At 38.5% G+C, this 14,151-nt stretch overlaps 1 protein-coding gene across 29 annotated transcripts in view; it reads right to left on the minus strand.

Moving 5' to 3' along the window:
• Positions 1-902: 902 nt before the first annotated feature.
• Positions 903-14,151, minus strand: part of mical3a (microtubule associated monooxygenase, calponin and LIM domain containing 3a) — a 74,320-nt gene continuing 61,071 nt past the window's right edge. For 21 of the 29 annotated variants that reach the window (XM_026311277.1, XM_026311278.1, XM_026311279.1 and 18 more), the window contains 8 exons: positions 13,345-13,452; positions 12,020-12,113; positions 11,125-11,175; positions 10,183-10,233; positions 6,855-6,920; positions 4,174-4,273; positions 3,068-3,141; positions 903-2,956 (listed from right to left, as the gene is read on the minus strand). In XM_026311277.1, coding sequence (XP_026167062.1) covers positions 2,772-2,956; positions 3,068-3,141; positions 4,174-4,273; positions 6,855-6,920; positions 10,183-10,233; positions 11,125-11,175; positions 12,020-12,113; positions 13,345-13,452 — 729 coding nt within the window. In that variant the 3' untranslated portion in view covers positions 903-2,771. The remainder of the gene's footprint in view (positions 2,957-3,067; positions 3,142-4,173; positions 4,274-6,854; positions 6,921-10,182; positions 10,234-11,124; positions 11,176-12,019; positions 12,114-13,344; positions 13,453-14,151) is intronic. The other 8 variants (XM_026311304.1, XM_026311296.1, XM_026311289.1 and 5 more) reach the window with 5 other exon arrangements.

Here is a 14,151-nt window from a genome sequence, read left to right on the forward strand (position 1 = left end):
AAATTTATATAGTGGTTCTAACATTGTATAGTCAAAAGTTTAAAAAACCCTACATTTTCCAGTTTTTATTGAAATTTATGCAGTTGAATGTCTGAGTGTAGGCCTTCTCTGAAATGAAAGCATAGAACAAATAAACAATTAGACAAGTAAAGGATCATGGAATCATTTTGTTTAACAAAATGTAATCTAAATATTTGATTAATATATTTTGCAAAAATATAAATGAACATCCAGAACCTCTGTCTGCCTCTTTTAAATCGTAATGACAACTGCAATCACTAAAGATACTATCTGACCACTTTCCTTCTAAAGAAATTTCTCAAATTGTGCCAGGCAGGAGTATTTAAATCTGTGAGCACAGATCACAACCGAACACACTCGTGGCATTTTCTCTACAAGTATCAAATATTATTCAGAAAAATTTCCCCAACAATGTTGCAGAAGTTCCCACAAATGTTTTGCAGGGGTAGGTTGCTTTGCTTTCATCCTTCTGTCCAGTTTCATCTCATACTACTGGCTGCAGAACAATACTGTCCAAATAATAAGGTGTAGTAATACAGTCTGTTCCAACTCTGCTTTTACACAGACAGAGGGTAATTCACAAATGCTGGGACACCTGCAGGATTTGTTAGCAACAAGTTTCAAGGCTTAAATTACGTCTATTGCTGCAGAACAGCTGTAAGTTGATAACCCATTACTTCAAAGGCTTCTTAGTGTAAGTACTTTATTTTTTGTTTCTGTAAATCTAAACTTTTTTTTCCACCTAAGGCAGCTTACTGATTACTTTTGTACCATTTGAGGTTATTCACTGAATTTAAACTCAATAAAAACTGGGGTAGCTAAAACCTGACCATAACCATAGCCAATACGCAATTAAACACTAAGATGTTAGTGAACAGAGATTTAAAAGAACTGCATTGTTTTATTGCCATTTCAGCATACATCCAACACCCCTATGCATTTTAGCTACATGAAGCATTTACAAGTCATGTGTCAATGGAACAGTTTAAAAATTAGGATTCATTTTCTTTACATATAATACAGTTTGCACACTTGTTAATAAATATCAATACAATCATGTCAAACTCAACACACTGTCTAAAACAACCCTTAAAATTATGTAACCTTTTCTTCACAGCTCATACCCAGTCATAATTATAGCCTCTAGTCTTTCTGGGCTGTAAAACAGTAACCACCTGGATTTTTTTTTTTTTTTTAATAGGCCTTTTAGATTTGACTGCCGTCCAGGATAAATCATAAATGTTTCTGTTTGATGCAAGTTGGCCATCTAGCACTTTGCATTTCTTCAGCACCCCATTTAAAATCATCCATTTCTTTGGGGACCTGCTGTATAAACAAATTAAAAAAAAAAAAAAATTCTACTGAGTTCCAGTGGGATATACAGATGTGACTACCTCAAAATCAAAACTCAGAAAACATTCTATATAACTTAATTACAAAAAAGTAAATGAAAAAGGCATCTTGTTCAGGAGTGAAAGATTAACACTGCCATATTCTGATGTTTAGTGTAGTGTGTTTGTGGTGTACTTCTTAGATATTGCAGCATATCCATCAATAGAGACTATCCTGTGGCACAAAATGAGTGAAGTCAGCTACACTGGTCTCCCATTAACAACAGTGAAACCAGACTCATTCATGATAGTAACATCACAACGTTAACACATACGATAAAAATTTATCTGAACCTGAAAATACAAGTTCTTTCCAAGATGAATCCTTTCAACAGCTGTTTTACATGGCTACTGTTTACCATAATAGGAAACATAAAATCCAATATTGCAGGACAAGAATTTGTAAACGTTAACAGTCAGTGTGATATACAGTGAATGGCATCTGACTGAGAGGCCCATCATTATCAAGTCGTGTGAAGTACTTAGATGTTCATATCTACTAAAAGTCAGTATTCTATGTCCTAGGAAAGTTTCTCTATGTGCCTGCAGCCTTCATTCCTGACATGCATTTGCAGGTGCATGGGAGTTAATGTACTAGTGCAAGATAATGAGATTCTGGGCACTCTTGTAAATGCTCAACAAAATGTGTATGTGTTCAAAGCAAAGAAAAATAATAAATACATTTGAAAAAGCCATATGTAATGAATTCTTAGTGTTGACTCATCAAATGCTTTTGTAGGGGCAAAAAAAGAAAAAAAGCCTTTTACGGTGTCTTTGTGGTTCATTAGAATGCAGAAGTCAGTCTGTCTCTGGACAGAAACGATGTGCTTCCTACAGTCAGACTGAAAAGACAGAGTCTGGAGACATTGCTCCAGCAATTAAACACAACGTTGTAGCAGTCTTTTCGGAAATGAGAACAACTCCTGTTGAAAATGTGACTTGCTCTACATAACTATACACAAAGAACACAATTCTTTACAATTCATTTACATCAGCAGGACAGAAATGCATTCTTCCCTTTAGATAATCAAGAATGAAACTAGTTTTTAGACATTCTCCCTAAACCGGGATGATGAAGTTGTGAATGTATCCGCCTCTCTACCCACAGAGAGAGAGAACACAAGCAAAACTAAAAAGTGATTAACTAGTGGTTGGGCACTGGATATGTAAACGTTGCAGACTGCTTCAGTGTCAGAGGCAGCCGTACTGTGTCTGTGTGTGTTGGGTGAATTGTTACACATTCACTGCTGCGGGTGTGACAGTTTTAGATCAACTGCTTCTGTCGGTGTTTAGCAGGTTATTCTGATCAAAGACAACAATGTGGGGCGGAGACTGTCTGACAAGTTGAACCTTTTTCCCTTAAGCCCAGTTGAGATTGAAGCCTTTGGAGAGCATGACAGCCTCCAGGTCTTTGTCCTCCTCCTTCTCCCGAAGCCTCTGCTCCTCCAGCAGGGCCACCAGGGCATCCCGCTGCTCCACCACCTCCAACATCTCATTGAGGATCTGTTTCTCCTGAGCAAGCTCCTTCTCTGTCTTCAGGTGGTCTGACAGAGGCAAAGGAAGACAAAGAATTAAAGAGAGAACAAATCACACAGATATAAACATTTAGCACTCCAGTGAGACTGCTGTTAGCTAATTAGCATTCCAGGCTTCACCTTCCACAGCCATGCGCTCCCTGAGCTCCTGCTGCAATCGACTCTGTCGGTCCTCCAGCTCCAGCTCTCTGGCACTTAAAGGCAGAAAGACAGGCTAAGTTTGTTCCACTGATGAATTATCACTAAAAAAAAAAAGTTTTAATCTACATCTTCATTTATATATGCAAGATTTAAAAGAATTATTAAGCTAAATAACTAATCAAAAAGCTTTTAGAAACAGATAATGAGATAACACTGGGCTATTTAATGAGCTGTCAGAAAGTAATAAACTTCCTTCTCTAAACTGACTGTTAAAAATTATTATTCATGATGTAATATTAATAGTATTCATAAATAAAAGATGGTAATAATACATTATTATTTTGTTATCTCCTTTTTTCTTTAAATGAGGAAATATGAAAACATCAGGCATGTTATCACAGGTCTTATTGGTTGTACTACATTTCTGGCTTTAGGGATGAACATGCTGTTTATGTTGTTTTTTACTGTGTTTGACCCAGAAGGAAATCAAAAACAATCAGTTCTGATGTCAGGTGATCCCTTGCCTTGTGCCACTGTGCCACTTACAGGTCAGATTTTCCACTTGTCCAACACTTAAGTTCATAGGAGTAAATAGTACTAAAGGTTCTCTGTAGTGTACTTTGTGAATAACACTTACACAGCATGTTAAACATTAATAACATTAAGCTACCTGCATGCAGGCTTCAGAGTAACAACAAGTACAGCCGTGGCTGGCAAATAGCAACTGAAGGTAATCAACATTAAAGATGAGAAAGTACACTTTAGTATACATCTGGTCCTGTTTACTAATTTATAACATTCTTAGTACATTTTGAAAAGTTATGATGTACAGTAACTTAAATTATGAAATTACCGTTTCATACATAGATACATGTAAGTGTGCTGACAGGAGAATATTCAAAAAAAATTTGAATACATCAATTTCCAAGCTACTGCAGCTGCTTGGTTATTTAGCATTGGTAATAGCAACCAATGACACAGCTAAGCTATGCATCCTGGGACAAAAAAAAAAAAAAAAAAATCACTGTTGACTAATCAGTTCATTGATTAGCTTATCCATTGCAGCACTTAAGTAATGTACTTACAATATCATGAGTTCTGACTCATAGCGAACCAGGGCATTTTTCTCCTGCACCAACTTAAACCATTCTTGCATTAGCTTGGGATCATCCTTCTTGCCCATGCCTGGAGGAGAGGAGGGAGCACAGGGTGGAAGTGAGAAGCAGGGTAGCTCAGAGACGGTGACACTGATGTCTCACAGACAAGGACTGACACAGGCAATTCAATGACAGCCAAGCCAGGGCGTCCTTGCTGAGGGATGGCGGGGTGGAAGGATGGACTCAACACCAACGTGGTCAGCCGTGCCATACTTATACACGGCACACAGATGATGGTGTGGAGCTACGGGTTTCAACTTTGGCTAGTGCAAACGTACATACACACACGCGCACGCACGCACACACACAACTGCACACACCTGCACACACACACACACACACACACACACACACACACACACACACACAGTTGTGTCTGTTGTTGCAAAGTTGATAGTTTGTGTCACCCAGTTTGGACTTGTGTCAGATGCAGCTGCTCTTAGGGAGAAACTACCTCCTCATATCAGTCTGTTTTTTTCACTACCCAAAACATTGCATAGAAGTAAACCCGAGAACTTTAAAAAAAATCATCCTCCCCTGTGCTGCAAATTGACCCACCAGCAAAAAACAAACAAAAAATAAAATAAAAAAAACAAAAACAAATTCTGGTCATGCTGAATGGTTTGAGGGTAGGCGAGAACCATGAATTATGTTACTTTCTTTATTCAATTACAAGTTGCCAGTGATCATGGAATGACTTATCATTAAGAAGTTCACACTCCTCTATTAAGTGTAATGCATGATTGGTAGTGCTGGCATCATGCATTGCAGTTGTGCAGACTTCATAATCAGAACAGCTGCCCACTTCTCCTGCAGTCCCACTCTATGCAGAGTAGACCAGCCTACAGTATGTGGCATGCTTAGAAGGGTCTGCTGCTGGGGCAATGCATCCTTTCATTTATCTGACTGCAGCAGGTGAAGCCAAGCGGTTTCAATGAGACACCGGAAGGCAAACCTTGATGCAGCATGACATACTTAGCTGTGGAAGAGGAGGCTCTTGCAAAATGAAAAGGAAAAACATTGTACACACATAAATCGCATGGTTGTGGTCTCGGGGGCAGGCTCTTACTAATTAACAGACAAGGGACAGAGAGGCAAATCTGGAGAGGAGCTGCTTTACAGTTGGGAGGAATACAACATGTACAGACAAAAGAGAAGTTACAAAGGGAAGGCTGAGTTTCCAAACCTATGCTGCATGGGGCATGTTTCTTTTTCTCTTATACAATTTCAACCAGTTTCCACCACCAACAACCCTCAGCTCAAGGCTCCAAACACAAGGGAGAAGAGAGCCACCGGTACAAGCCATAAACAGCAATAAAAGGAACATAAAACCAGATCGCACACAAAAACAAAAGCACAGATTAGAAGCTCAGGCAAAATTTCCACTGACAGGTGTTAGATAAGGGAACAAACCAGATGATCCATTAATTTTTTAAGAGCTGTTTTGTGTAAGACTTGAATATTTATCACAAATCATCATACCATGCAAGTTTCTCACTCCTTCAGCAACAAACTTGCCTGTGAGCTAGCCACGTCTCAGGTGTTCACTACTTAGTTTTATTACTATTTTATGATTACATGACACTTTTAACATTTATTCAAAGCAGACGGTTCAGCATTCCTAAAGATGGGTACTGCATTGCAGCTGTATGATTCATTTTAGCCAAACAGAAAACAGAACACATGCTGTTGATTAAAGACACACTACAGCAGAGCAGTTTCCCCTTTGCGTGAATGCAGCTATTGAAAATAACTTAGTTCCCTCTACCTTCTTTTTCTGAGAAACTATGCTTGCATGGTAACATAATGATGATAAGAGTTTGCATTACAACTACATCATAAAGTACAGTAAGCCCTTAAGTGTGAATTCTGCTCTCATCGTGTATTGATAGGCCATGGCTAACCATTTTCTAAACTCTGCCCATGCACAGTGACTGGCCAATCACAGCTTAGGAATCGGAACCAGGGGCATGATAAGTGTTGCTAGATTCGACTGAAAAAAGTTGCCCAGTGTTTCATTAAAAAAAAAAAAAAAAAAAAAAAAAGGCTTTGTTTATATGAATATCCCAGCTCATCTAAGTAAAATTTACCTGCTGAGCCCAGTTTATTTGCAAGCTGCTACATGAAGTAATATATCATAAACTAACCTATTCATTTGTGCAGTTGTAGGTTATATAACCTAAAAAAATATTTTTTAAGACCTGAAAAACCTACGTGCAGTAAAATAATATACTGCTGTTTACTTGGTTTGGGGAAGATTATAGTCTTGCGACTCATGTGCAACTCACAGAAAAATAACTCTGTGTACTGCAGTGGTAATAACAAGAATACGAAAATTGACCAATAACAGTAACAGTGAGCATTTTGATGCAGCAAATGAAAATGTATATTTTAAATCAATTTCCATATGATAAATGTTTCAATACAACACTAAGTGGCAGGAAGAATCTGGGGAAATCTACTGAGCCTGATCACACACAAACAGTGAGGACAAGAAAGAAAGGAGGACAGGAGAGAGGGGCAAGGGTGGTAGCCCGGTTCTGGTGGTCCTTATGGTTGCCGTGGTAACTTGCCACAACTGTCAGCAAAGACAACGAGGGTTACGTTACCTTCGGGGGAACAGCAGGGGCAGAAGAAGAAAGGTCTTCGGCGTGGCATCCCCACAAAGGGCTCAACTTCCACAAGACAGAGGGAAAGAGTGAGGGAATGTGGTGGATGGGCGCATTGGATGGCGAGAGATAGACAGAGAGCAAAAGGATGGAGGAGAGAATGCAGTACGAAGCACCGAGATGTTAGACAGAAGAAAAGAGCAGAGGACGCAGGGCAAGGAGAGGAAAAGAAGGGTGTGAGAAGGGAGAAGGAACATCAAGGAGAAAATCAAAAGGAGGCAACACAAATCACCTAGAGAGAGGAGGTGGGAGAGATCAGCTTTGTGGCATGAGGGGGAAAAAAAGAGGTAAAAATAGGAAACGGAAACAAGTGAAGACAGAAAACCTGGAGCACAGAAAGGAAAAATAATCCTCCTGTTTGATCTTACATCTGCAGTTCTTCAGATAATCTTCATATAGACAACAGCATCCGATGTCAGGGAACAGACTACACATGTGGCCAGTGTTTATCACAGTACACAAAATGATTTTATCCCATTATTAATGCCATCACTGATGACTATTTCTTCAAAGACGCTTCAGCCTCTCCTTGTAAACACTACTGGAACATGTTTAGACTATCTGGCTCAATTTACTGCCAATCTGGTGACTTTTGAAGTACAGCTACTTTTGAAGTGTAAATTTGTACTTTTTTAATATGCATCCACTAAACAGACTCTCTCACAAAATTAAACTCATAGTGGATGTTACCTCAATAAACTCCAAAATAAAGACTGTAAAATGTCTGTAAAGTGAAGAATAAAATGGAAAAGGGCACCTCAGGGAGAAAATATAGATGAAAAGGGAAAAAGATATTTGATAAAATATACAGTAAATAAAGGTTTATGTATTAACACATAAAATGAATAAGAGGCCAAAGGGAAGAGCTGGGAGAGTGAAATGCCATTTAATTACTACAAGGGACTATCACAGAGAAAAAAGAACTACAGTTTAGAATATCTCTTTTTAGACAGATCAGAGTCCTAATAAAATTTTTGTGAAATGATGCAAATATGGTAAATAATACACTGGTAGCACTTATTACTCAATAAATTCTTAAATGAAAGTACAACCAAGTGGGAAAAATTACCATGTATTGTATGTTGTCCAATCAAATTGCAGAATTTCCTCATAATGCATCCAAACACAAAAAGACTTATCACAAGCTGTCAAACAGCAGGAGACCTCTTCTATAAAGCATCAAAAACGGAGGAGACACAGCATTCAAACATACTAACCTAAAACTACATGATACAGTACCAAGTTGCCCCTGGTCAACCAGTGAAGCTGGAAATGATTTGTTGTGTTCGTATTCATGTTCACATCAAAACTCCACACAATCTCCTGTCTGATGAGTGACAACAACCAGCAGGACAAAACCACAAAGAAGCACAGGCCCTGCTTAAATATATGGAAATGCACCTTTTGGTTTCATCCTCCCCTACCTCCCCTCCCCTCCCCTCCCTTCCCTCCCCTCCCCTCCCTTGGTGAGAGAGTCCACTGACACTGAACACTGAAAAAGTCTAACGTGAACATAGGTTTCTAAGGAAAGCCTGGTGTCCTCACAGCAGACACAAGGAGAAAAAAAGATGCATTCCGCGCATATTCAAACAGTCTGAGAACAGATACCACGAGACGTCTCACCCAGACACGGTGGATATTGTTAATGCTGATCAGTCACAGTTTAGATGAAGCAGCTCAGGGTCAAGGGTTGCGACATTGCTTCTTAGCATACATACACACCCACACACACAACCAAGGAGTTATGCAACTGGGCAGGCATGAGAAAGTCAGGGGAGCCATTGCTGGGACTAGAGGACAGAAGTACTGCAGCACACAGTTCTGAGGGGAAGCTATGAGCCAGTCCAGCAGTTTAGTATGAGTTAGGCCAGGGGAGGTTGTACAGTACTTGCACTGACTGTGTGTGTGTGTGTGATATCTTTAACTGTGTGCATACAGCAATGTATTATATGTAAAACTCTTTTGTATGATTATGTGCCTTTTCATCACCTATAATATTTTTACAACATTAAATATAATATTTTAACTGTAAAAAATGTAATATAATAGTTTAGCTGTACAAATTCATAACAATAATGAATAGATGAAATGAAACAAACTAAAAATGTCTCAAACTCATATGTTTAGCCACAGCTCAAAATGTTACACAATTCATAAAAATAGATAAATAAATACCCCCAGCAACTGATTGTTTTGTGTACTTTGTAATCATTCGTTATAAATTATATGGCTTTTTACATTTTTGTTACTGTCAATGAATCCCATGAAAAGACTAAAACCAATTCCTTAGTCAGTCTCTAAATACCTTCTGACTTCCTGTCCCTGTCTGTGGTCTTTGTTTTGTTGGGCACTATTTTCAGCCAGGTAATAAAACACATTTGCTGCACTAGTTTCAGGAACATGTGAGATTGACACAAATAAACAGAATAAACACAGCCGACAATAGAGCTCTTCAGCACATTATGATATACAATGTTCAAAATATGCAGGAAACACCTGGTAGTTTGACTTGAAGAAATGTTGGCCTTTTCATGGGATTTGTTAACAAGTATGGAATATCGCCAAACTAATGCTTACTTAGAATTCCATATGCATGATCTTGTTACAGCATTTTCTCCAGCTCAACTACCATGCTGCTACATCACATAACTTTGCTTGATAAATTCTGTTTAGTTTTAACTATGTAATATAAATATGCAAAAACGTCCAACACATTTTTAAAAGGGGGCAGTATTTAATGGGCATGTTTTCTATGTAGTATGAGCTTGTTTAGTAAAAATAACCTAGTCTATTATTCTCTTTTGTTTTCTTGGGTTGCTCTTCTTATTTTGCTGCGTATGTTTGAGTGAGCCTCAGCACATGCAGTGTTTCTTTGGCTGCTATAATGTATATTGCCGTTTGCACTGTAAAGTCTGTGTGCTGAGAGGTGACAATATTTGCTCATAAATTCATTTATTCATCATTCATTAGTTTATAAGTGTCTGATGTTTCACATAAAGAGTGTCTGAGCTAGAAACCCAGAGAGGGTGGAGGGATGGGGAATGTGGGAGGAAGGAGGGGGAAGTGTAGGAACAGCAAGGTATTGCCATTGAGGTTAAAGGCCAGCCAGCCAGCCAATCAGCCAGCTAGCCAGTCAGCCAGGTAGATACGTGGGGTTCAAAGCTAAAATGGTTAAAAAAAAAAGGAGGAGGGGGGAGGGTGTGTGTGTGTGGGGCAGATTGGGTTAGCAATTAGGTTAGTTTTAAAGCGACAGATTTGAAATACATACCGCCCAGATGCAAGTCCAGGATTTCACTGTAATTAGAATCTCCCCAATAGTCTACAATGACAGGGATATATTAGAGATAGGAGTTATTTTACACTGCCCCAAACTGGGCACACAAACACACATACAGACACACACACTCAACAGGAAGTCATGCATGTTCTTGCAAACACACAGACACACACACACACATCAACACTCAGAACAAAGAGAGTCCATCAGTACTCACCACAATGCATAATGCAGACAAGTTTGGCTTGTGCAATACTACTGAACATAGCATTTCCCAAAATAATAAGAGATTGCAACATAGATTTGCTGTAATGCTGTTTAGTGGCTCAGTCACTTTAATTTCACAGAAAGCCTGGGTTGCTCACTGACATGTTGTGGAAATTGTTATTTTTTTGTACACATGCATTGGATATATTGTGGTCAAATCAAACAACTTTAATTTCATGGACTATAGAATCCATGTGCACCAATGTTCATTTAAGTCATATACTGATTTAATACTTTATTATTTTAGACTGAAGGAGCATTAAGTGAGAATTTTAAATATAACGGATAAAGTCAGAAATAACTCTGGATTACAGTTAGTTAGTTTGCAGAAAATATTCTAAGTTGTCATTGTCTGAACCAATTTAAATCTGATTGGATTTAGAAAATGTAATGTGATCTGAGCCTTGATCAGACAGACACTATTCCTTGAGAGGCAGTGAAGGCGACAATACATATCCAGAACGAGCACACACAAATCTATGTCGGGACACACATTCTCCTAATTCACATGCAGCTCAGACTGACAATGGTGAATATGTTATGAACGAACAGAGATCAACATGTTCTGAGATGGAGAACTGTTGCAGTGTGTCACCACAAATGGAGCCTACACAACAGTGTCACATGGCATTAATAAATAAAAGGAAACTACAGTGACTCTAATACCTGATCTTCTTTTGTGCGGTTTGGGTAATGTATAAGTACCTTTACAAAATCCTTTAAGAAAGTAGAGTGGTAAACAAGTTAAAACATACTCAAACATTTAGTTGGAGAAACTGCTAATGAGAAAAGAAAATAATTATTTGGTTGGTGGGAAAATGGTCCAATTGAAAGAAATGTTTAATGCATACATATGCAAGCATTTGCATAATAAAAGCCTTTATTTGACTCTGCTGCTGTAGCTGTAAATTAGGATGGAATACACTGTCAGCTCTGCAAAGGATAACCTCAGTGTCTTACTCACATACAAAACTCACATCACTATGCATGAGCACTATTTATACCAAATGATGAACTGTACTGCTTGCTAAAAGAAAATGTATTCTGCATCCCAAAAGTTAGTATACTGTCTGTGATAGTCCCTTGACGAAACCAATTTGGCTTTATTACTTTAGGGAAACAAACGAGTCTTTCTGCAGACAAACCTACGTGCTGAAATACACTCCAGTACAAGTAAATAATTGGTAAATGCGGGTGGTGATATCAAAACAATCTAAATGATCACAGAGGGACGGCTTTTCTGAGGTAATGCAATTCTATGTTACGTCATCCTAATGACTATTATTGTTTTTATTTCCTGCAGAGTAAAAGAAGAGGGTGAGGACATATCATATAAAGATAAAATACGGTCTCAGCGAGGCAGCATTAGCACATAAACAAGATTAAATTGTCATGGATGCTCATAAATTTCTTAAAAATGGTAATAATGAGAGTTATGAAAACTTTGGTCTAGATTACTAAATAAGTCTACTTGCAGCAGCATTATGTTACACATTGCCACATGGGGTCTGTATTGGTTTATAAAAAAAAATGTATGCACACAAAAGTGACAAGTTCTTACCTGCTTCTCCCCTCAAAGCCTTCTCCACAGCTACGCCCCTCTCTTCCAGCTGCCTCTGCTTCTCCTCCACCTGCTCCAGCTGTCTCTGGATAATCTGAGGCAAGGAGTCAGGAGGGGGGGGTCACAATATATGAAATGTATCCTTGTGTAAGCACTAAAACACAAGGATACATTCTGGACAACTCAGCTTATCTCACGTTGGTGCACAAAACAATAACCTCGACCTGATCACAACTCAGTTTTCCCAAAGCAGCTACACAAGTTCCTTTTACTGATCCAACAGTTTATGTTCATTAAAAATAAATATCTTAAGGAACAATGGGAGTACTGCTAATTAGAACTGTATCACGCATCGTATTATCTGTTCTGATGGGTGTTAAAAATATAATTTCATCATTTTCACCAAAAAAAAACTATTACTATTTTATAGATCTCCCCACTTTGGCCCATACCAATTTCCCACTTGTTATTGGTGATGGCAGGGGGTAGGGGGCAGTAATGGAGGGGGTATGACCTCTTAGTGGCTTTAGATACTGTTTTACATTCTCCCAATCCTGTTCTTTAAGCTTTGGTATTTAAAAAAACATTGCCTGAGTTGGCCAGACTTTCTGGCTTTTATTTTTATCATAATGGGTTTTCAGTGGAGAGTGTTTCTACTTCATGTCAGCAGGGAACAAAGGCAGTTGAAGCAGCAATGACAGATTTCAGTTAAAATTCCATTACCAACACTTTCACCTGCTTTCAAACAAAAATATAATACTAATCCCTTATAGTGAGGACATGTTGAAGAAAATTGCTGACAGACCAGGTGTAAAACGCGTAAAAAATGAGATGCAAAAAATAAGTAGAAAAGACTTTGTTTGAAAGTTTTAAATGCTAGATTCAGGGCTGAAGTTTATCAGTTCCCTGCAGTAACATGAGCTAAATACGATGCTGTTATTTGGCTTCTGCAAATAGACACTAAAAGGAAGCAAAATTCAGGCCACCTAACCACAGCGCCAGGAGAAGAGACAACCTAGTGCTGAGTCAGTGGACCAGAGCTTCACTGCAGAGTTACGACATCAGTCACAGTGGCTTTTTAACCCAGTGATGAATCTGGTCTCAAAGAGGGTTGAGTAACATGTTCAGAATGATTTTTTTGAACATGTATAAACATATAAACAGGAAATTAAAAAAACAAAAAAAATGCATGAATGCAATTTTGTAAAAATATGTAGGAATTCATTGAAAAAGAATACTACATATCTCCAAAAAGGCATTTGTGTTGGTTCTTCGTACTGGGTCTCTGGTTAATGGTGGAAAACTGCTGTTACTCATTTAATTACCTGGGCTCTGTGTAATCTTTTGAGTTCCTCCTGCTTGGCTTGTCGTCGTGCAGCTTTCTGGACTCTTCGTGTTAGCTTGGCATTCAGCTCTTCCTCTGTGTAGGTTTTCTGGTAGAACAACAAAAACATTGGTCAAAAAAGCCTCATCCTCCAAATCTCAGTATGTGTACTTGGCTCCATGAGGCCCTGGCCCCTCAGAAAAACTGAAGGAGAAGAGGAGAAGTGAAAACTCCATTTACAGTGAGATCTAAAATAAGGTTAGGGATCAAATGGGCTAGCAATATGAATATGAATTGGATTTAAGACATCTACAGGCTTCTCTAGGTATACAAATTGTAATCTCAAGGTAAAGTAACTAAACATTTTAAAACACAATGTGACACCTCTACTTCACTACACCTTTTACAGTTATACCTGGTCTTAACATTATAAGATCTTACATAATAATAGACAGTACAGTGAGGCACATAAGCAGGGATGTGTCCCCTATTAGCTGACTTATGAGGACATTACAAGCTGGTGTAAACGAGGAAAAAGAGAGAATAGTTCTGAGGGAGAATGTGTCAAGACTTTATCCATCAGGAAGACTGGAGTAAAAAACAGTGGCATAATGACAGGTTAATATCATACCAGTCTGAGAGAAATAGCCCCTGATATTGAGAAATGCAAAATATATCATTGTGACCAGAAAGATGAGTGCTTTCAGAAACGTCATGTTTTAACAGCGTGGATGTCAGGAGTAAGTGAGCGGGTGCTGCGGTCCGACTGTCACATGCATCCAGAGACAACGGTTAGTTTGAGGCCAGA

Source organism: Mastacembelus armatus, chromosome 6 (genome assembly GCF_900324485.2).
Source record: "Mastacembelus armatus chromosome 6, fMasArm1.2, whole genome shotgun sequence".
NCBI lineage: Eukaryota > Metazoa > Chordata > Actinopteri > Synbranchiformes > Mastacembelidae > Mastacembelus > Mastacembelus armatus.